This window comes from Furipterus horrens, unplaced genomic scaffold (genome assembly GCF_987537825.1).
Source record: "Furipterus horrens unplaced genomic scaffold, mFurHor1.1.pri manual_scaffold_3, whole genome shotgun sequence".
Taxonomy (NCBI): domain Eukaryota; kingdom Metazoa; phylum Chordata; class Mammalia; order Chiroptera; family Furipteridae; genus Furipterus; species Furipterus horrens.
The window spans coordinates 139,221,868-139,242,909 of NW_028327173.1; the positions used below are offsets into that span (position 1 = coordinate 139,221,868).

The 21,042-nt window shown below is 42.4% G+C and overlaps 2 protein-coding genes and 1 pseudogene across 3 annotated transcripts in view; 1 reads left to right on the forward strand and 2 right to left on the reverse strand.

Moving 5' to 3' along the window:
* The window catches only part of LOC150016145 (non-secretory ribonuclease-like), a 36,797-nt gene extending 22,772 nt beyond the window's left edge, over positions 1 to 14,025 (reverse strand). For both annotated transcript variants that reach the window (XM_090270352.1, XM_090270351.1), the window contains exon 1: positions 13,571 to 14,025. The gene's annotated coding sequence lies outside the window, so the exon portion shown is untranslated. The remainder of the gene's footprint in view (positions 1 to 13,570) is intronic.
* LOC150016146 (LYR motif-containing protein 4 pseudogene) lies at positions 5,937 to 6,211 on the reverse strand (annotated as a pseudogene).
* Positions 14,026 to 14,073: 48 nt separating the features above from the next.
* On the forward strand, positions 14,074 to 15,604 carry RNASE1 (ribonuclease A family member 1, pancreatic). The gene is made up of 2 exons (XM_090270350.1): positions 14,074 to 14,199; positions 14,918 to 15,604. The coding sequence occupies exon 2, from the start codon at positions 14,943 to 14,945 to the stop codon at positions 15,411 to 15,413; it is 471 nt and encodes a 156-aa protein (XP_090126476.1). The 5' UTR covers positions 14,074 to 14,199; positions 14,918 to 14,942; the 3' UTR covers positions 15,414 to 15,604.
* The last annotated feature ends 5,438 nt before the right edge of the window (positions 15,605 to 21,042 follow it).

Here is a 21,042-nt window from a genome sequence, read left to right on the forward strand (position 1 = left end):
ATGCAAGTGGAACAAAAACCTTCCTTCAGGAGGTTTTGCCATCATAGCAGATTTCTGCAGAAGTCCATCTGTGCCCTCCGTGTTCAACTGTCACAACAGTACTCACAATGTCAGACCCAATGCTGGGACCTAACACCCCTACTACCACTATCACAACAAGGACCACAAGGCCCATTCCTGTGACCTGTGAGAAGAGGGCACTTGTCCACCTGGATAGCAAGACCTCTTCCAGACCTGACATAGGAGACTGAGTTACTTGCCTTCTATACCTCTTTGAGGTCTTGCCAGTCTTCTTTGTAAATGCTTCTCTGTAGACGGTTCTCTCCTTGTTCCCAGTCACCAGCTCCTGCTTCTCCCTCACAGCCTCCTCTTCCAACTCCACTCTCCACCCCACACTCCTGTCACTGAGGGTTTTTTGTGTGTGTGTGTGCAGGACAAGATGGGTATGGGGAAGATGAGGGAAGGGAAGCCTTGTTACCCCCTGTACTCTGGAAGAGCCGTGCACTCACCCGGAGGCTGCCCCCAGGCCGGCTGGATTGATTTTCACAGGAGCTGCTCTAATAAGAACTCCTGGTGGCACCGGTCCTGTGCGGCTTCGAGTATCAGGGTCCTTCTCCCCGACCTTCAGCTTCCTTCTCCCCAATGGTATTTTGCGGGGGGGGGGTGATTAAGAAATATACAGGAGATGGAAAGCCACTTCCTTTATAGAAACAAACCCTGATCACGGGGCAAAGCATCCGAAGAAGCCCCTGCCTTGAGGAGAGGTGGCCAGCCAGACGACTCTGGTGCCTACGGCTGCCTCATTGGCCCGCAGGGGGCGCTGCATCACCTGAATCCCCGTAGACCGGAATTTCTTTCTTTAGAACAGCAGGAGATAAGTTAGAAGTTTCTTGGTTACTGACTGACTCACGGCTGGAGGATAATTGAGAAATAAACAGAAATTTCATCCAGCACAAATACAGCCTAACAGTTAAAGAATAGATTTCTGAGTTTACTTTACTCTTCATGCTCTCTTGCTCATTTAGTCTTTAACGTGACACCTTCAAATTTACACTCTAGAATTGCAATTTTGCTTGACTGTGAGTGAGGGATGTTGTTAACTCTCTAAACTAAAACAAAGAACAAGAACTTTAAGAACAAGCACCTGCTCAGGTAATCACATGCCCTTGAAACAGCACAGCAAGGAAGACCGCAGATAGAATGTATATGCATGACTCATGGTCATGGGCGACGGTGTGGGGCTTGCCTTAGGAAGGGGGTGGCTGGGTAGAAGTGGAAAAATTGGGACAACTCTTTAGCATAAACAGTAATTTTTTTTTTTTTTTTTTTTTAAGGAAGAAAGACTGCCACTGAGGGCAAAACTTCAAACACAGTTATCAGCTCTCAGTCTCGTGTCCTGAGTAGGGAAAATAACTGAAATACTCTACAATGATGACACCATCTAGAATGCAAACCTCTGGTGCTGCCAGTATAAGTTACACTTCAGGAGAAATTTTATAGGATTGGAAAAACACACCTTTTGTGTTGCTAAGCAAAAAAGAAAAAAATAGCAGAACAAAAAATATTATGTATTACATACTTTAGTTTTAAATACAATCAGAAAAAAAAACACTGGTTAGAAATTAGTAAATATGAAGAGTGTTTTTCTTTGGTTGGTGAGATTATAGCTATTTTTTTAAGTTTTGTGATTTTTCCCCCCAAATATATTAATGTTTCTGTACTGAATATGTTACTTCTCCACTTAGGAAAAAAAAGTAAGTCTTGTTTAAAATATTAGCTTCTTAAACCAGACATTCTGAGGTCTTTTCCAGCCCCACAAAACTACTCTTCTCACTCAGAATTTTGGACTCCTCCTCCAGGTAGGTGATACTAATAGATGAATATTTGGAATCCAAGGGTTTGTTCAGAGAATTCTTGACATTTTTATGGGGTTGCTAACCTAAAAATAAGAGGCTAAAGTGAGAGGCAACAAGAATTTATTAGTGATCCAAAAGAATAGGTATTTGGGTTTGTACTGGATAGTCCTTTTGTTTTCTTAGCCTTTGTAAGTGAATCACCCAAAACAGAACTCCTAGAGTTATCACGTCCCAGGACTTCTGCACCTCCTTTGCTGTTGAATGTTTGTTCCATTGGAATGGAAAAGCCACTGGAATGGGTTTGGATGGGCCTGCAGGTTGGGGCAAGGTAGGGTTGAACAGCATTAGCCAGGTTGATGAAGACTCAGATACAGTGCCTGCTTGTTGGCTCTGTCAGGGAGGGCTCAGTTAAAAAACAGTGGCCTCTACCAGCACTTCTGTCTGGAGAAAATTGTATCTCTAACTCTCACCCTGATGCCAATCAATTCAGTTCCTTCATATGCATCCCTGGTGCCTTTTGAGCTGCTGCCCCACTGCTGGAGCTCAGAGCAAGTGAATTCAAATAAGTCTGTGTGTGGCCTCTTTAAGAGGAAAGCCTGGTACTCCAGAAGCCCTCCTCACTCAGTTACAATCCCTGCTGATTTTTAGAGCCCAGAGTTACAGGGACTTCTATTCCTGGCACTGCAACTCTGGGCTGGGAAGTCATGTGTGGGGCTGGGATTCTGGCTCCTTAGGGAGGACCTCTGAAGCCAAGATATTCCTCCCAATTTTTAACCACCTTACATGGGTGTAGGACCAGCCCATTTTGAGTCTCCACCATTCTACCAGTCTCAATATGGCTTCTTTATATCCTTAGTTATAGGACTTCTGGTCACCTAGATTTCAGGTGGTTCTAAATGATAATTATTATATAGTTTAGCTGTAATTTTGATGTGGTTGTGGGATGTTCTGAGTACTGATTTTACCTACTCCCTGCATTTCTTAATTCTATCTTATCAAAGCAGGAGATGAGATTAGTCTCATTTGACTTTCACGTACATCTGTGCTGACTGCTATTTATCACCCCTTTCATGTTAAGTCCAGACAGTAAATCAGAACTTTAATAGTCCCGCTTAGAATGTTTCTTGGAATTAATGTATTATTTTGGACTCCATCTACTTCTCTTATGTTTTCACTTCCTCTGGCACTTTGACAGGCAAGACCACCCAGGTATCGTATCCTAGCCTGTCCTTACAATGATCTTAAGTGATCATTCAAGACCATCCCACTCATGTCCTTTTCTCCCAGACTTTCTTGTGCTCATTGTTATCTCTTGTTTTGAATATTTTGCAATATACCTGCATATAAAATTTTGACCCAGTTTTTCTTAGATTTAAAAGTCCTCTGTTTGGACTTTCCCATATTTTTTAATATAACTTTTTTCATTTTGAAAAAAGTTTTCAAATTTACCTAATTGTTGCAGGTGAGTTCCAAGAAGTTTCTTTTTCTTAAACCAAATGAGACATAAATTATATTGAGGACATGTTGTCCATCACCTCCTGCCACAACTCAGCCTCACCAAATACACTACTGGGTATTTCATAGAAACAAGGACATTCTCCTCTTCAACCATAATCATCAAATAGCCATCAAAATCAGGAACTGAACATTGATACATTACTTCCATCTAATCTTCAGATCTTATTCAAGTTTTGCCAGTTGACTCAATAGTGTCTTTTATAGCAAAAGAGCTCAGCTCGGAATCACATGTTGCTTTTAGTTGTCATGTCTCTTTATTTTCCTTCAATCTAGAACAATTCCTCAGTCTTTTCTTGACTTTTATGACTTTGATGATTATTTCATAGCATATCACCTGGGTGATTTATGAATTTACTTACATTTTCCCCTCTGGAAACAAATTCAGGCTTTAAGCCAACAAATCTGGGGACCATGATGTGTGAAGTATTCACCAAGAGAATGCTATATTGTGAGTAATATAAGCTCTAATCATCAAGCATTTTCTGTTGCTACCCTTATCTTGCCTGCTTTCAAACATTAGCAATTTTCAAATAAAATGTTATTTTTATAAAGTAGGTAATTTTAAGTTTATGACTTCATATATAATGACTTCAAATGTAGAACTCTTCATAATAAGATAATCATACCCACATCTATATCTGGTTATTTATAAATTCTTTTTTTAATATAGGTTCTTAATGTAAGTCAAAAAGTTTTAATTGGCCATGGTTTTTGGTTTTCTTAAATATCACTTAGAAATAGTGCTACTGTAATTTCTTCCTTTCCAAATTTCCTAAACACATTTTCTTCCATATCTTATTGATTTGGCTAGTTCTTCCAAAACAATATCAAATAATAATAAATATTATTTGCTTCTAATTTTAGAAAGATATGCTTAGCTAGATAAACATTGGTTAAGTGCTTGCTGCTCCTTCCCATTCTTTTTCATAGTAAACTTGTCTGATTGATTATAAAGCACTAAAGATAACTGCTGCAAGTGATCAGATTTGGCACTAAAGGAAACCATGAGTCATCTCGATCTAGACACTTTTATCATGTTAAGGAAATGTCTCTCTATTCCTTGAAAGAAAATCAATATATATGTTTTTTTCTTTTATTTTTTGGTTTTTCAATTACAGTTGTCCCATTTTTCCCCCATTGCTCCCCCCCCACCCAGCCCAACCCTTCTCCCACAATTATATCCCTCCCCATTTTAAATCTTATCAAATCCTTTAAAAAATCTATTGATGGGATCCTGGTTTCTAAAAATTTCTAATCATCCAGATTTTCTAGACCCCTGGGTTTTGCACTGCTCCTTTCTTGAAGAAGGAAAACAAGCAATTTTATGAGGAAATGTGTCTTCTGTGCAACCACTTCTGTGAACAACAACAACAACAAAAAGCCAAGCAGAAGAATATTTATGGAAATATGTAACAATAAACTTGGCTATTGGGAGTAGAAGGTCTTCCTGGAAGCTCTCAGAATTTTTGAGACAGTCCCACCTCCTTTCACATGGAAGTAGCCAGCCATTTATAATTAAGAAAACTATATAGGTAAGACAGAGAAATTGTAACAGCTCAGGTGGAAGCTGGGTGTTGCTGTCAAAGGCTGAGAAACAACTCCCAACCCTGTGACTTACTAACTGTATATTTAGAGAAAATTACTCATGCTCTGTCTGGACTTCAGATTCTCCACTAATAAGCCAGAAACATGATCCTTCCCCCAGGTTTTGTAGCTATATCTAAAGCTGTGTTAAAAGCTTATGCCCTCTGAACACGTCGAGAAATTTTTGCCTAAAAGTTAATAGGACAAGGTGTAGTGGATGCCGTGATGTGTGTTGCAATTTCTCAACTTCTGGGCCAAGGCACCCACTCCCCAGCTGCTGGCCTGGTGGTGACAGACAGCTCTCAGCCAAGTACCTCTCAGGGAATCACCCACAGTGGCTAAAAACCATCCTGCCTAAGGTAAAGCCTCCTCTTCTCCTAACCCCACCCCCAGTCCCTGGCAGTCCACATCTAGTGAATAAATAATAAGGGGGTTTAAAGGCCTTGCCCCTTTATCTTAATTCAGGACAACTCTGAAGCGTCATTCCAGCTCTAGAGCTTCCTGTGGGATTGGCTGAGATCTTTGTTGTAACTGTATCAAAATTCAGCTCCTCCTTCTGCTCAGTCATGCTTCTTTCACTCTCTATTATAGGGTCTTATTTTTCTTCAGGGAGACAATTCTGTTTATTGTCAAGGACCAAGAAACAAAGTCTGGAGATTCTCTATACAGGTGGTGATGAGCTACTTGAGGGATGAGTTGGAGAGGAGACAGTAACACACAATATTATTTTAAGTGAGCTCCAACTCTTCATTCCAAGACTTGAATCATGGAGAGATAGCCACCCTTTTTCACTAAGGCTGCAGAAGAATGGAAACTTCATTCAATTTATCAGTTCTTACAGGACAGACTGTTCAAGAGGCTATTATTTTAAGCTGAAGCAAGAGGCCACTCATGGTCTGTTGGGAGCCCCCATCCCAAGCATAGAAGAGATGCTGAAGGTGGTCCAGGGTCGCTGGTGGTACCTGGTGGTGGTGGTCCTTAGGTCTTGGACTTCTCTCAATTCTCAGTGATAATCTTTTCAGCCAAATACAGTTGACTCATGTGGACCTGTCCATGAGTCATTCCCAGGTCTCTTTTGGCTTTATTCACTAGTCTGAATTTCTACAGGATATTTTTACATTGTTATTTTCTTTGAAGGCATCCCTTATCATTCTGATAGCATAAGTTCTATAATTGTGGGCACTGAAATGCTCACTCTCTCTTAGCATCTCCTGGTACAGATCAAACACTTTTGTGTGCCTAGAGGCTGCCATTTTGGAAAGAAAGAAATGGCTCCTCTTTGCAGAGGTCCTGAGTTTAACCCAAGCACAAAATTTCAGCCTAGGCAAAAACCACAAACAAAATAAACTATAGTGGGGTTCAGTCTCGCTAGTAGGCCATGGGTCTCAGCCTCGGTGAGTACCTGCCTGCACTTAGGGTCACTGCAGACTCCTCTATAGGTATTGATCTCAAGACCACTTCCCATTAAAATTCCTGAATGCAAGTCTTTATCTCAGTGTCTGTTTGCCAGGGAACCTGACTAATGCACCAAGAATATAAATGCAAATGTGGGTGGGTTTTTATTTTAGAATGTGTACATGTAAAAAGTTGTAAATGTTATGAATGCCCAACAATAGGGAATTTGTTTAATGGATCATGCTACATCCATAATGTGAAATACTATAGAGCCATGAATTGTAATAAATTTTTAGGATGCATTTTTAATAATTTTTTTGTTATATATAACATATATGCAGAATAAAACACATTTTAAGTTTATAACTTTATAAATTAATTCAAAGTGAACCTATCTTTGTTCACCAGTATCTAAGGTAAGAAACTGAATTCTATCAGGAGCCCAGATGCATTTTAAGAGAAAAAGCAGAACCTGAAACATTATATAAAGTATATAGTGTCTCATATTTTATTCTACTTATTTTTAAAAGTTCTTTAAATTTATTTTTAGAGATGAGGGAAGGGAGGGAGAAAGAGAGGGAGAGAAACATTGATCAACTGCCTCTCACATGTGCCCTGAATGGGGACCGAACTGAAACGCAGATATATGCCCCTTTGCTTTACAAGACTACCCCCAACCATCTGAGCCACACTAGTCAAGGCAGTATCCCATATTTTATAAAACTGTATATAGCATAGACCAAAGTGTGGAGAATTACACAGTAAAATGTTAATGTTTTAATAAGTGATGAAACTACAAGTAACATATTTCTATTTGTTAATAAGGAATTTTATTATTTTGTGTCTTTTTCAGTACTTACCATCCATTTGGTAACTTAGAGAAATGTATGCTGGAACTTTCTAATGAATAATTACTTACTATTTACTTGTTCTAAAAATTAATGAGAACTCTCTAATTCTATATTATGAACTTTATTACTAGATTTTTCTCTCATTTCTGGATCTCTCATAAGTCTGTATTCCTGAAACTTTTTATTTACCCAATGAATTGATAATGGAACCACAGGCAGGCCAAGATTGTTTTTACGTACTATAAAAAACAACAACTGTGGAGCAGAGGCAGGAGGACTGGGCAGAAGAGGGCAAAGGAGGAAAAATTAGGACAACTATAATAGAATAATAATAAAAATAAAAAAAAGAAATTGACATAAAATAAATTAGTGTATTAAATTGCAATGCTTATTTTTTATGCCACCTCAGCTCTGCAATTAAAGCTTTAAATTTCTTCAAATGTGAACACTATGAAGACGTTTAATTTTTTTCATTGAAAGATAGGATTTTGTGCATTTTACTTAATATAAAAATATACAAAATCCATATTGGGGTAAAAATTTATTTCTTGCTGGTCTTTTATAGGAATTCAGTAAGGGCATTGGGAGGAAGTGAGAACTTTTCCTTTCGGTGTATCTGTGTTTCTGTGTGAATTAGTTTATTATGTAGTTAAACCAAAGGCAATTAATTGGTGAATACAGTCACAAAAGCAACTTTGGTTCTTTAAAAAGCATAAAAGTCTTAAGGAAATAGATTTTATATTTATATCCAATCTTTCTTTCTGGGAGGTATTAAGAGGAAGTTCTTTAGAAGAAGAAAACATTGAAAACAATGATTTAACTTGGTGTAATCTTAGACATCATCTTTCTTCACTCTTTCATTTCTCAGAAAACAATACTATGGCTCAGAGAAGTCACATGGTTTGGCGCAATCACTGCAGATCTGCTGACAGGGGCCTTGTGACCTTGCTGGTTTGTGGGGTGGGGTGCTGGGTTGCCTGGCACCCACACTTACCCTCACACATGTTCTGCTGACAGTGGGATACTCTCTCCTGCTCATAGAAAACAACCAGAACACTGCCGAGGTCTGCTTTTCTCGCTCCTCTGTGAGAGAGAAAATGGATAAAAGACAAAAAAAAAAGTATAGCCCTGACTGGTGTGGCTCAGTGGGTTGGGCCTCATCCACAAAAGCAAAAGATCACTGATTCAATTCCCTGTCGGTGCACATTCCTGGGTGTGTGAGGGACAGCCCATTGATGTTCCTCACTCTCTCTTTCTCCCTCCCTCCCCTTCTCTCTAAAAATAAATAAATCAAATCTTTTTAAAAAGTAGAGTTGAATTTGAGGCAGAACCAGAAAAGCAGAGAGGGATTAAGGATTAGCCTTTCTGGAGAAGTGATACACATATTCAGAGAGAGGAAACTCCTGCCAGATGAGATTGCAATGAGAGAAGGCATTAGGACTGTTTAATCCAAAACTCAAAGTGGGTCAGCCAGTGGGTCAGGAGGCTGGACTTAGTGAGTCAATAAAGGGTTCCACTTAAGTAGATGTGAGACTTGTCCTCTGAACTGGATAAGGCTGAACTCTCTACACTGACTTGCCCATCCACATGGTTTGCTCTTGACGATATCTCCTACTTTTGGGAAAAGAAGCACTGTTGTGCTCATTGTAACAGTCTTGATGACTGACACAAGGAGGAAAGCAGGAGATGGAAGACATGAGACCCAAAAAATTTCTAAGCAAATGACTATTCTCAAGACCTTGCTTCCTTGATGGAGCCAGCATGTGAGGCCTCTTAAAGAGAGGGAGGGAATTGCTTGGAGTAACTATCTTAGGGACCTCTTCCTCCTAAACAGAGTCCCCTTCCTCCAGGGTCTCCAGTGGAATCAACAAATGTGCCCCGAGCCACTCATCCCCTCCCTGCTTTCATTTCCTTCATCCCAACTGCTCCAGTGGAAGTACCCCTGATGGTGCCTCCATATGAGTCTCCAGCCTTCCACAGGTGGGGTCAGCAGCAGAGCTATCCCTGCTTCCCTTCTCCCACCACACTTCACAGCAGGAAGGGTGAGGAGAGAACTCTGGGGGAAATCCTGAGCTAGAAAAAGAGATCAATTTCACAATGAGATATTGAACCTCTTTGGGTGCAACCCTGGGGGCGTGTTCCCCACCCAGGGCACACCAGGCAGCACAGGGTAGTGAGGACACTGCCGTGGAAGTTGGGGACCTGAGGCTGGTTTCTGTTTTGGTTGCCAAGGTGCTGTGTGACCTTGGGACTACTGTGGTCCTAAGTCTCCTTTTGTGTATAAAGGGAAAACCGTGGAAGTTCCCTTCCATTGCTGTGCCATTCCATTCCTTATTTTTAAAGTAACTGTCTATATCTTTCACTATTGAAGTCATTTCCATGGCATTAAAGATACTTCTACTCAGGCTTACATTTTTCTTTCCTGTGCCATTCCTCACCTCCTCCCAGTCACATGGAGGAACTTGATATTTTCTAAATACACAGTGCTCTACCACAAGTGTCTACTTCTCTGTCTGCCCCCCCCTTTTGGTCTGCATTGTCCTTACCCCATCCTTAATTTAAAAAATAAAACACGAAAACAAAAATTATTTATCCTTAAAAGTCCTATCCAAGGTAATCTCTGCTCTGAAATCTTTCCTGATTTCCCTCACTCCAGCCCTTTCCTCTCATTGTTTTCTGATAACCCTGTCCTACCTGTTCTAGAGCTCTTGTCAAGGTCTGGTTTGTATTACAATTACAGGGGCTGCTTCTGTTGAGGGGATTCTCAGCACTTGGGTCTACAACAAAGTTCTTGAACTAACTGCTTAGCTCTTCTCAGAAGAAGACAAGGTCTGTGACTCTGGTGGGGACTGCATATTCCAGACTCCCAGGTCCCTTATGTGTCTCGCCTTCCTCTCTTATCATCTGTTTCCTTTCACACAGGAGTCCAGGTCAATAATTAATACCACTGGGTTAAGTTATCAGAAGAGCTGGAACAAAGAACAAAGGCACTGGTGCTTGCCCTACCAGGGAGAGCAGGGGATATACTCCTATAATAGGTGAAACCAAGGAGACCACTGAACCACCTAAGCTGAAAGGTAGTTAGGTCATCTGTCAGGAACCATAGACGCTCAAGTCTTCATCTTTCCTCAGACACCCTGAGCAATATCTGACCTCTAATTAAGAAGATGTAGGGCTGACACCTGGAGTGAGAAAGGACATAGGAGAACACCCTCTGTCCTTGGCGCTGAGGGAAACTGATAGTGTCGAGAGGCTGGGAAGGGGAGGTGGGAGACTGGGGCCCTTCTCTGTGTGTTCCAGAGACCACGTTATTGACTACACCTGTTGGGCTCACACACTCACCAGAGCCACCCTCTGGGAAAGTGCAACCTGTACCTGGTTGACCTCAAACAAGGGCTCAGATGTTGGAGCCCCTTTCTTTCCCAGTTCACACTGTTGGATGTATACAAGTGAAATGAGCTTGGGAAGAGAAATGAGAAGTCTTATAAAATGAGAATCGTCAACAGGAACGATAACCTATGCAGCCTTCAAAGCCTTTTGCCCTTTAGTCATTGTCATGTGAGATGAAATGCTGGGGTGTGGACAGGAGGCTGAAATGGGGAGATTGTACAATGTTTCACTAAGGACAGGGTTTCTCAATTGAGGCCTATAAATACACAACTTTGTGACAGGATTGAGGGGCCATGTTGTTTGTCCCCTAAGAGGCTCTTTAGTGTCAGAAGATCATGAAGTCTCCCAAATTATGCTAATCCAAATTGACCTTTGTCTCCATGGAGTTAGCTCCAGAGAGTCTGGAGCCTCACTCCTGAAGAGGAATCAGGAAAACTGTGCATAACTTGGAATAAGAGCGGGTATGCTACTTAAGAATAAAGTGTGGAAGGCATGAAAGAAGTAAGTGGGCCCTTGCCACACAACTTCTCCCTAAGGAGGCTCCTTGGACACCGCAGCCTACAGAGGCCCTGTAATTCTAATCTTCCTGGGCTGCTCTTGGCTCTAGAAGGATTTTGGATGTTAATTTCTAGGCATCTGTCAAGGAAGAAAAATGTACTTCCCTTCATTTTGCCACCTGTGCCTGGTTTCAGGCCCGTCACTGATGTGGCTTCATGATGTCCCATGGTCTTCAGAGCCTGACTTAAACACTCAAGTTTATACTTTCTCAACCCTCTTGTGCTTCTTCATATGCACATGAATAAGCTTTGTCTAGTCTTTCCTGTTAGTCTGGCTTTCATCAGTTAATTTACAGGCCCGCAAACAGAAACCTAAATGTGTAGGAAAAATTTCCCTTCCGACACCACTCCAGTGGATAAGAGTAATGTCTAAGGACTAAGAACATGACTGGAGTGTGAGGGGTTGAGTGAACTACAGAAACATGAAACTAAAACTGCATGCCATGCCATGACTTCCTTAGCCCCACTGCTACTTCCAAACTCGTACACATTAGCAAATAAGGTTGACTTGACTAAAGATTTCTTGGATATCATGGGACAAGACCATTTGAAAATTTCATTCAAAAAATTCTGTTCTTTCTACTAAGGCCCCTTTCTTGTCTCTTCTACCCCTTTCTTCCCCTCCCCAGGATTTCAAAACTGCCTGCTATTTTAAGCTCAGGTTTTTAGCAAAACCAGGGCCTGGCTGTTACTTGACTCTACCCTCTGTAAAAAGCAATTTAGAGATCACCCAGTGCTACTTAAACAGTTTACTTAGTGGGAAATCTCAACACCACTCCCAGTGAACAAACACTGACCTACCATTTACATGAGGGGGGACCCCCAAAACTGGGATTTATTTATAAAAAATTGTATATTTATTCTTACATGTTTAAACTTCACTCACCTTCAAAGTACTCTCCATTTGATGAAATACACCTATTGAGATATTTTCTCCACTGCTCAAAACAGTTTTTGATTTTGTCGATTGTAACGCCTTTTAGCGCTTCTGCTGTTTTTTGTTTCACATCTTCTGCATCAGCAAAACGTTTTCCTTTGAGGACTTTTTATTAATCCAGGAAAACAAAAAGTCACTTGGGGGGAAATGAGGTGACTAGGAAGGGTGGAGCAAGGGGGTCATGTCATTTTGGGTCAAAAACTGCCGAACTCGCAGTGTGGTGTGGACAGTTGTGCTCGTGAATCACCCACCATTAAATGGGCAAATGAATTGAAAGGGCCTTTAAAAAAAATTCACTGAGGCTGACCACAGCCTCTCACAACAATGGCAAATGGCACACTGATACAGATGTGTTCCTAGAACACTCTCCTAGTGGGGGAAGCCTGTAATACAAGGTGCCCACCCTCCAGAAAATAATTCCTGTTTTTCTGGGTCCTCACTCATAGATGCTTTCTAAGCATGACTTTAAAGTGCTTTGCAGGTCTTACCTTATTTCGTCCTAACACCAAATCTAAGAAGTATGTATCATTATGCTCATTTCAGAGACCAGGAAACTAAGGAGTAGGGAAATAAATCAAGTTCCATAACTAGCCCAGCTCTTACAGTGCTAAACTAGAATTTGGACTGAGATGGTCTAAATCCAGAACACGGACAGCCGGACATTTCAGTTCTTTCTTGTATGTACCTGGCTCTTGGAGCCGCTGTCCAGTGCCACAGTTCAGAGCCAGTGATTCTCTTAGCAATTTTAGAAAAAATACATTCAAAGGAAAGAAACTTATTATTTTTTTTTTTTATGTTAGGGCAGTTACTGAAGAGGCACTGGAAACAGAAACAGCATTGTCACTTTGGAATGTGGGATTTGCAAAGCAGTTAGCTGCAGTGAATAAACAGCCTTTTGATAATGGTTTCATCCAGTGGATAAAAGAGGGGAGACTATGGAAGTTCCCAATTAACAATGAAGCAGGTTTTGATGATGATGGTTCAGAATCATGGACATATATTTCTGAATAAATACATGGAGGATTTTCCAAAACAAAGACCAGTTCACCACTTCATGGAGCTGGTGACATGTTGCCTTTCCAAAAACCCATATCTGAGTGTTAAACTGAAAGTTAAACACATCAAGTAGTTTAGAAGTTATTTTAATGACAAACAGGACATTCTAAAAGAAAGTGACATACAGTTCAATGAAGACCATGGAAATTTTTATTTCAAGTGATTGGAAATTGATATTACTAAATAAAATAATTTTACTAGAAAAAAATAATAAGTCAAGATTTTTATATTTCTCACTCAAGTGGTATGAAAATTGTCACCCAGCAAAAAGAGATCTCTTTCTAAAAGGGAATGCTGCGTCTAAGAAATACAATGTTCTCTATTTTTTCTCCAAAAGGGATTTTAGGTTTTGGTTTATCTTTAGTTTCCTTAAGGATGACCTATAGGATGAGTAGTCACTGTAGATAAAAACTGTCACACACTCACCTCAGGAGGGTTGAAGTGATGAGAACTGGGCGAGATCATGTAGAGGCTTCCATCTCATCCAAAATGTTCAGGTACTCTACTTCTCCTTCTCCAGCTGGAGACAGCTGGATAACTTTCCCCACTTCCTCCCCTCCTCTTTATCCCTCACCCCCAGAGCTGCTATTACGAGATAGGGAGTTCTGGTCAAAGCCACTCCAGGATCCCTGGGGAGAGAGAGGACCTCCCTTTCCCTTCCTCTCACTTGATTACATATTAGTGCCATTTGCTAACCTCTGAGGGCTATTGGGACTTGGTTGGGGGTTGAGCATCAGTGCCACAGTGACTTTCTCTGCTGTTCCTGTGAACCAGCAGACAGAGGAGATTCACATGGCAGGAAAGGCTCCTATAGGCAAAGACTCGCTCTCCCCAGCAAATCTGCAAGGGGGGAGCATAGCAATTCCCCAGTCTTTCCTCACAATGCCCTTGTTTTCCTCTGGACTGAAACCAAGATGCTCCTCCGCCCATTCTCATTTTGGAAGCCAAGCCCCTTTGTAATCTACATAAAGTCCACAACACAGGGATCCGGTGACTGCTGAAATTGGCCTTCCACTTGCTCTTGCCCTTGTCTGGAACCAAGGCTCGAGAGCCAGGTAAGTGGCCCGAGAGGATGTCTCAGGAGCTGCTTCTGCTTGAGGGTTGGAGAGGAGGGAACCAGGGTGGGCAAGGCTGACATTGAGAAAGCTTGGGCTAGGCAAACACAGCTGGGGGCAGAGCTGGGATGATGAGGGAGCACTATGGCTTCAGAGAACCCATGGGGCTGGAGTAGGAGCAGCCCTAGGTTGCGGGCAAGGCAAGCATCTCTTTGGAATACAATGGTGGCCCTTTATGATGCCAGTGTCAGGCACTGGGTTGAGTTTCCCTTGTGTTGTAGGACAACAGGGCTCTGTCCACCATGATCCTGGATGTCATGATAGTATCAGGGATACAATTTGACTCATGGTTTATTTAAAAGAATGTTTTATTGAGCCACTAGAGCACTGAGTACAAATGTATTTTATTTTTCAAATGTATTTTAGATTAAGAACAAAAAACAATAACCTCCAAAATTCAAAAACAAGATCGACAGTATTTTAAGTCACTTTGAAAGTCACAGGCCAGAGGAGAGAACTTCCTCTCTGTGACTAGTAGGAATCGAATGCTTTTGGAGAAGAGTATGTATAAGTGTGTCATTACTTGGGAAATATTTCAGGAAGAGGGGTGTCTTCCTGGCTGACCTGAGGGGAGACTGTAAACCAGGGAGACCACAGGTGTGACTGGGTTTCTCTCTCTAAAGTGATGGTTTTCCTCTTCTCTCCTTTTCCTGGCTAGGCTCCTCCAGGGGACTGAGGCCACCATGGCTCAGAAGAAGTCCCTCATCCTGTTCCCACTGCTAGTCCTGGTGCTTTTGGTGCTGGGATGGGTCCAGCCTTCCCTGGGCAAGGAATCGCGGGCCATGAAGTTTCAGCGGCAGCACATGGACCCAAACGGCCACCCCGGCAACAACTCCAGCTACTGCGACCAAATGATGAGGCGCCGGAAAATGACAGAGGGAAGGTGCAAGCCCGTGAACACCTTTGTGCATGAGCCTCTGGTAGATGTCCAAGCCATTTGCCTCCAGGGAAACATTACCTGCAAGAACGGGCAGCCCAACTGCCACAAGAGCAGCTCCAGCATGAACATCACAGACTGTCGCCTGACAAATGGTTCCAAGTACCCCAGTTGTGCATACCGGACCAGCCAGAAGGAGAGGCAGATCATCGTGGCCTGTGAGGGAAACCCGTATGTGCCAGTCCACTTTGATGCTTCAGTAGAGGTCTCCACCTGAGACCAGGGCAGTGAGATGCCCCACCTCCTCGCATCACCTGCCTCTCCTCTCTTCCTTCCTTTTCCTGAGGGAAATAACTCAAGTTAGGGCTCCTATCCAACACAAACATGGTAAGCAGTGGGTCATGAGGTGGACCCCATGTTAACCATTTTACTGCTTCTTTCAATAAAGCTCAGTTGCAACCGCCTGGATTCCTGAAGCTGTCTCCATTCCTGTTTTACTGCCAGAGGGTGGAAACTGTAAATCTGGTTAACTTTGGTGAGCAGTGAATAGAACCATTAAATGCCTCATTTTTTGACTCTTGGCTTTTAGAGATAATTCCTTTTCAGGTAGGTTCCTTGATGCCAAACATAAATGTTTAAGTGTTGTGGAAGAAAGACTGTTTCATGATGTGACTGTTACAGAGCAAAAGGGGGTTCTTTCACGTGGCGCCTTGGTGTAAAACCCAATGCTTAGTGTTGAAGAAAACAGGTCTTTATTTACAATATTCCAACCTGGGGAGGGCAGTGAACACTTCAGCTCAGAGCCCTGTTCTCCCACGGGACCCAGCACTTCCCTGGCTCCCCAAAAGGCTAGAAGCCAAAAACGTGCCCAGAAGTTCCCCATCCCTTATCTGTCAGCCGTCTTCTTCAGGATCTGAGGTACGATGTCATCAGCCTCTGTATAATAGTCCAGGAAAACATGTGCTTTGCCCTTTCAAAGCAGCATGGAGTTCTCTCTTTCCTTTTCAAGCTGCTTGGAGTTCTCCTCTGCCCTCCTTGCAAACTGCATGGATCTCCTCTCTCCCTCTCTCTAAAATGGTTGCCACCTTATTTTTAAATCCCTGACTGCATCCTGTGATGCAGTGGGCATGGTAACCAGTTCTGACCAGTCACAGAACCTTGTGCATGCTCTGTATGCTCTTTCCTCACTATTCTATGGTCAAAAACCCTCCCATCTCCTTGGGGCCTTGGGAGAACCAAAACCATTTGCATAACTAAGACTCTAGCTACCAGCCATAGTGATGCAAAGGCATCTTAAAAGCTGTTCCCTTCTCCCCATCCCTCAATCCACAGGCTCTGGGGATTTGGGGGCACCCCCATTTGTAACATAACCCCCCTATCTTACCCATGAGCTGGACCCAGGCCAGACAGAGAATGCTTCCCACAACCCCCCTGAGAGACTGTCTGATCATAATTTGTATTCATTATGACATAAATCAGGACTCCTCCCCTGACTCCTGTGACTTGCTATTTCCTGGAACAGGCCACTGCCCTGACCTTGTCAAGCATGTGAAGTAATTTTTGTACCTGAGAGCATTCATGTACTAGTATCCCTAACAACCCCCCCCCCTTTACCCTATATAATTATTTGGCACCTGCTGCAGAGATCCATTCTTTCAGTCACCCAAGACATGCCTTGTATGTCAGTTTCCCTTAAAGAATTCTATTAATTACCAGACTGGAGTGACCAGCCTCTTTCATTGGTCTTTCTGTGCCCTCCCCTTAGGGAAGCAGATTTTCAGTCCCAACACCTTTCTTCGTGTCTGCATGTACTAACAAGTGTGGGATATTTTAGGTAAAAGGGAGCTACAGGGGACAATGTCATGCTGGATGAACTGACAGAAGGAGAAGCTCAAACACTAACACTTTTGACACAGAAGGAAGGACAGCATGACCTCAGGAAGACCCTGCTCAGCTTTGAGGTGGGGAGGAGGAGTGTATGAGATTATAATCCTAAATTTGCCTCTCTTTCTCTTTCTTTAGCTATTACTAAGTCAGGAAAATGGCCAGCTCTTAGAAAATCAGAACCTTCCATTTAGGAGCTAAAAGGGACTCTAGAAGGAAAATAATTAGATCTCAACTTGTGTACAAATTTTAATTGGAAGTGCCTGCTTAGACTGCAGTAGAAGAACTTCTAAAAAGTGATGTAGTTGAACAGTAGCCTCTATGTAAGGCATGAGAGAAGTAAGGGTGTACATGCCACCCATTTGTCACCTCTGACATAATGTTGTCAGGGCAGCCCTGCTCTGAGAAATCACCTGGAGACCACTGTGGGATCAGGCAATGGGTCTATTGAGGGAAAAGGGGGAAAGGGGTGGAGGGGAGAGGCAACTCCTGGAATGACTCAAGGGCCTGTAGGAGCAAGGAGAATGAAGAGCAAGGGGGAATGGGGAATGGGGAATGGAGATGGGGACTCCAGATCCTCTTGGTGGACTTGTAGGAGTCCCACCTGCACTTCTGCAGGTGCCTTTTTTATACATGTCAACCACACATTTTGGTGAGGGTGAGTTTGCTCATCAATATATTTAGTAGGTTATTTGCATCTCATCCCCCCCCCCCAGGTTAGTTAACATATCGGGCTAGGTCCATTAACATTTCCTCTGGGAACCTGCTAGGTCCATCAGCATATCCTTTGGGAGCCTCAACCAGGACAAGGTTGATGAGCATATACCAAAAGTCCAGATGTGCATTCTAGCTGCCTCCATGTTCTGACAAATGTAACCCCTGCTTTCTACAGAGGAACAATCTGAATCACAGAAAAGTTAAGTGACTTGTTCATGGCTGCTACTAGTTAGTGACAGAGCTGGGAGTAGATCCCAGGTCTCCCAGCTTCCTAGTCATTTTTTCTGCTACTAGAGTATACTAAAAAAAAAAATACAAAAAACTCCAGTCTTCCTGCTTCACTACATGCTTTGGAGTTGCGGCTCTCTCTTCCTGGGCTCATGGGTGGTTCACACAGGTTCCCAGAGTACTTGGCCTCTGAGTCTGTTCAGTTCTTGGCAAATCTTTCTTACAGCCATTGAAAAGACTAGACTCACCTTTCATCACTTAATCATTTTATATGTTCCCCTATTTACAGCTGCATCTGGCTGTAGACAAGGTCATAGGAAAAGGCCCTACTTCCAACCAGTTTGACCAGTTTTGTCATTGTCTTACATACTGCATTTATAAATACTGGAACTGACTTTTTTCTTATGTAAAGTGAATTCTTAGCTCTAGTGGCTTCTATATGAGGAGGAGGGCCTTCAGGTGAAAAACGCCAGAGATCCTTCCATTTCTGGGGTAATGGAGATCTCACTCCTTACTAGCAGTGAGGATGCAGGCAAAAAAAAAAAAAAAAGGAAAATTTAAGTTTCTAAGTATATTTCCTGTAGACAGATTTTTCTTAAGGCCATCTCATCCTTCTTTCCAAGCTTAAAGCTCCTCAGTCTTCCTCCTGCTAGTGGTAACACTTCAGTGAAACTTCTAAGAATGTCAACTTGGTGTTTTGCTGCATCTGCATCTGCACTGACTTCTTGCTCCTTGCACCTCCTGGGTGTTAACCTAAAGACAAAGAGCAAAAATGAGAAATGGTAAGTGTTTACTTGGGATCTGAAAGAATTGCAATTCAGAAGAACAAATTCAGGCAGAAACCTAAATAGTGTTTCAACTTCACAGGAGAGGGGCTAATGGTTTCTATGAAAAAAAGGGAGAAAAATGAGTAAGTTGTATTTTAAAAGTTTATTGGTGCTGGATTAAGTAAGGTGAAATTTGCTTCATGGATTGGCTTGGGATTCAGCTAGTGTTGTATTTAATTGATTGGTTAGCAATTTGGTCATCAACAAAGTCCAATTTTAGCAGTCCTTACAAACAGGATATTCTCGTTATTACTGACTTCTTGGAGTTATGGTGATTTGGTCCAGTTTGTAAGATAAAGAAAAATAGGACAAGCAGGGCAGTTCCTCTTAAATGGCTACTTTAGCTCTACATTAATATGGCTCCACTCATGTAATCTTTCACATGGGACATGGGACTGCTGGAGGCCTCCATCTGTAGAATAAAGCAATAGGTGACAACATATGGTCCAGGTTCAGACTTGTACAGGCAGAGAGTCAGTGGGGAAGGAAAGTGTCCTGAATAGGTAAGAACTGGGAGAAGAAAGATGGAGTCCTGTCCTGGAGGGGTCAGGCACAATCAAGAAGAGAAACAATTGTCTGGAGACAAATCAGAGGTCTCTGTTCTGTGGAGAGACTATTGCTACTCTACAAATAAAGAAGTACTAGTCCTTCCCAATGAGTTAGACCACAGGCCTGGAGTTCAGCTAAGAAAGAAATCAGAGCCAACAACTCAAATACAAGTGAAAGTTTATTTAGAAAGTCACAGAGGTAGAAGTGAGCCAGTTGGGCTGTGTGACTCAGGAAACAAGTTACAGAGGCAAAAGGAAGTTCCAAGTACCTTAGGAGAAAGAAAGCAAAGACAACACGCCCGAGGGAAGAAGATGGGGAGAGGCACAGGTGTGCTCAGAGAGGGAGAGCACCACTGGGTCCCTCATCTTAAGGATTTTCATTTGTTTTCTAAAGGTGGGTATTTTAGGGGGTTCAGGGGAAGATCTCAATAGAATAGTCATCAGCTTTCCAGATGTGTCCTTTCAAGGTCATGGTTTCTACTCACTGGTCAGTGCTAGGGTAGGGGGTCATTAGTCAATGCATCTGGTCCTGGTGTCAGTCCTGGTGACACTTTGGTTTTGCTGCTTTTCTGGGCCTGGAGGTGAAACACAACTGAGACCTAGATGTTATCTCTACTTTGACCAAAACTCTGTCTCCGAGGTCAATAGACCTGAGGCTTTGTTCTCAAGGTTATTTGATGCTGATCAGAACTTCACTGTCCTAGAGGCTTAATGCATCAAGTGTAGTTTTTGCAAAACTTGTATGGGAATCATATGAGGCTATTCTCCAGCCCTCTTGTTCCTCCTCTAAGGAAGTTTAAATCACATGACTAGTGATATTAAATGTCAGGGGATATAAAGCACATGACTAGCAACATGCTAGGGGAGGAAAGGGTACCCTGGGGCTGAGGTTCCTAGTCTATACACATGTTTTCTCTAATTTTGCTCCATGCTAGACACCCAAGACTTTCCACCCCAGTGACATTCCATATCTAGACTATACTTCCTGCCTTGTTCATGCCAGTCTAAATGCTTCCTCTATCACTGGAGACTAACCCAGGCAGGTTAATCTTAAAATGGAGGTACTAACATGTTAAGATGGGTATCTGCTTAAATAATAATATTAACTTTCAGAAGCTTCTTAAACCAAACTCCAAGAATTCCACACTTTTAGTGGACAGATAAACATCTTAAGGTCTGAGCTCTTCCTTACCCCTGCAGCTTTAGGTATGTCTGATATAGTCAGCAGTTAGACAGACATGAGCAGAGTAGGAATTATAGGCCAAGTACAGAAGGTCACCGGAGCATAAAGCCCAGGGGGCTTAGCAATGGGAAAAAACTGGGAAAACAAGTATTGTGGGGTGACCTGTCCTCTCCTAGCATATTACTAGTTACGTGGTTTAGACCCCCTGAACTTTCATATTGCTGGTCAAGTGGTTTGGACCTTCCTCTGATCTTTTCTCCCCTCACATGTCCTTAGATATATGGTAGGCCCCCTTAGAGGAGAAATGAGGTGGATGAATAGCCTCATCTGACTTCCATACAAGCCCTTCTAAGACCACTCCCTTAAGCATTAAGGCCCTAGGACAATGAGGTTCTGATCAGCATCTAATCTTGAGAACAAAGTCTCAGGTCTGTTGACCACAGACACAGAGTTCTGATCAAAGTAGACGTAACATTTAGACCTCAGTTGTGTTTCAGCTCCAGGCCCAGAAAAGCAGCA

Bases quoted from the DNA above. Each gene is read 5' to 3' on its own strand.
- RNASE1 (XM_090270350.1), top strand. From the start codon at position 14,943: ATGGCTCAGAAGAAGTCCCTCATCCTGTTCCCACTGCTAGTCCTGGTG.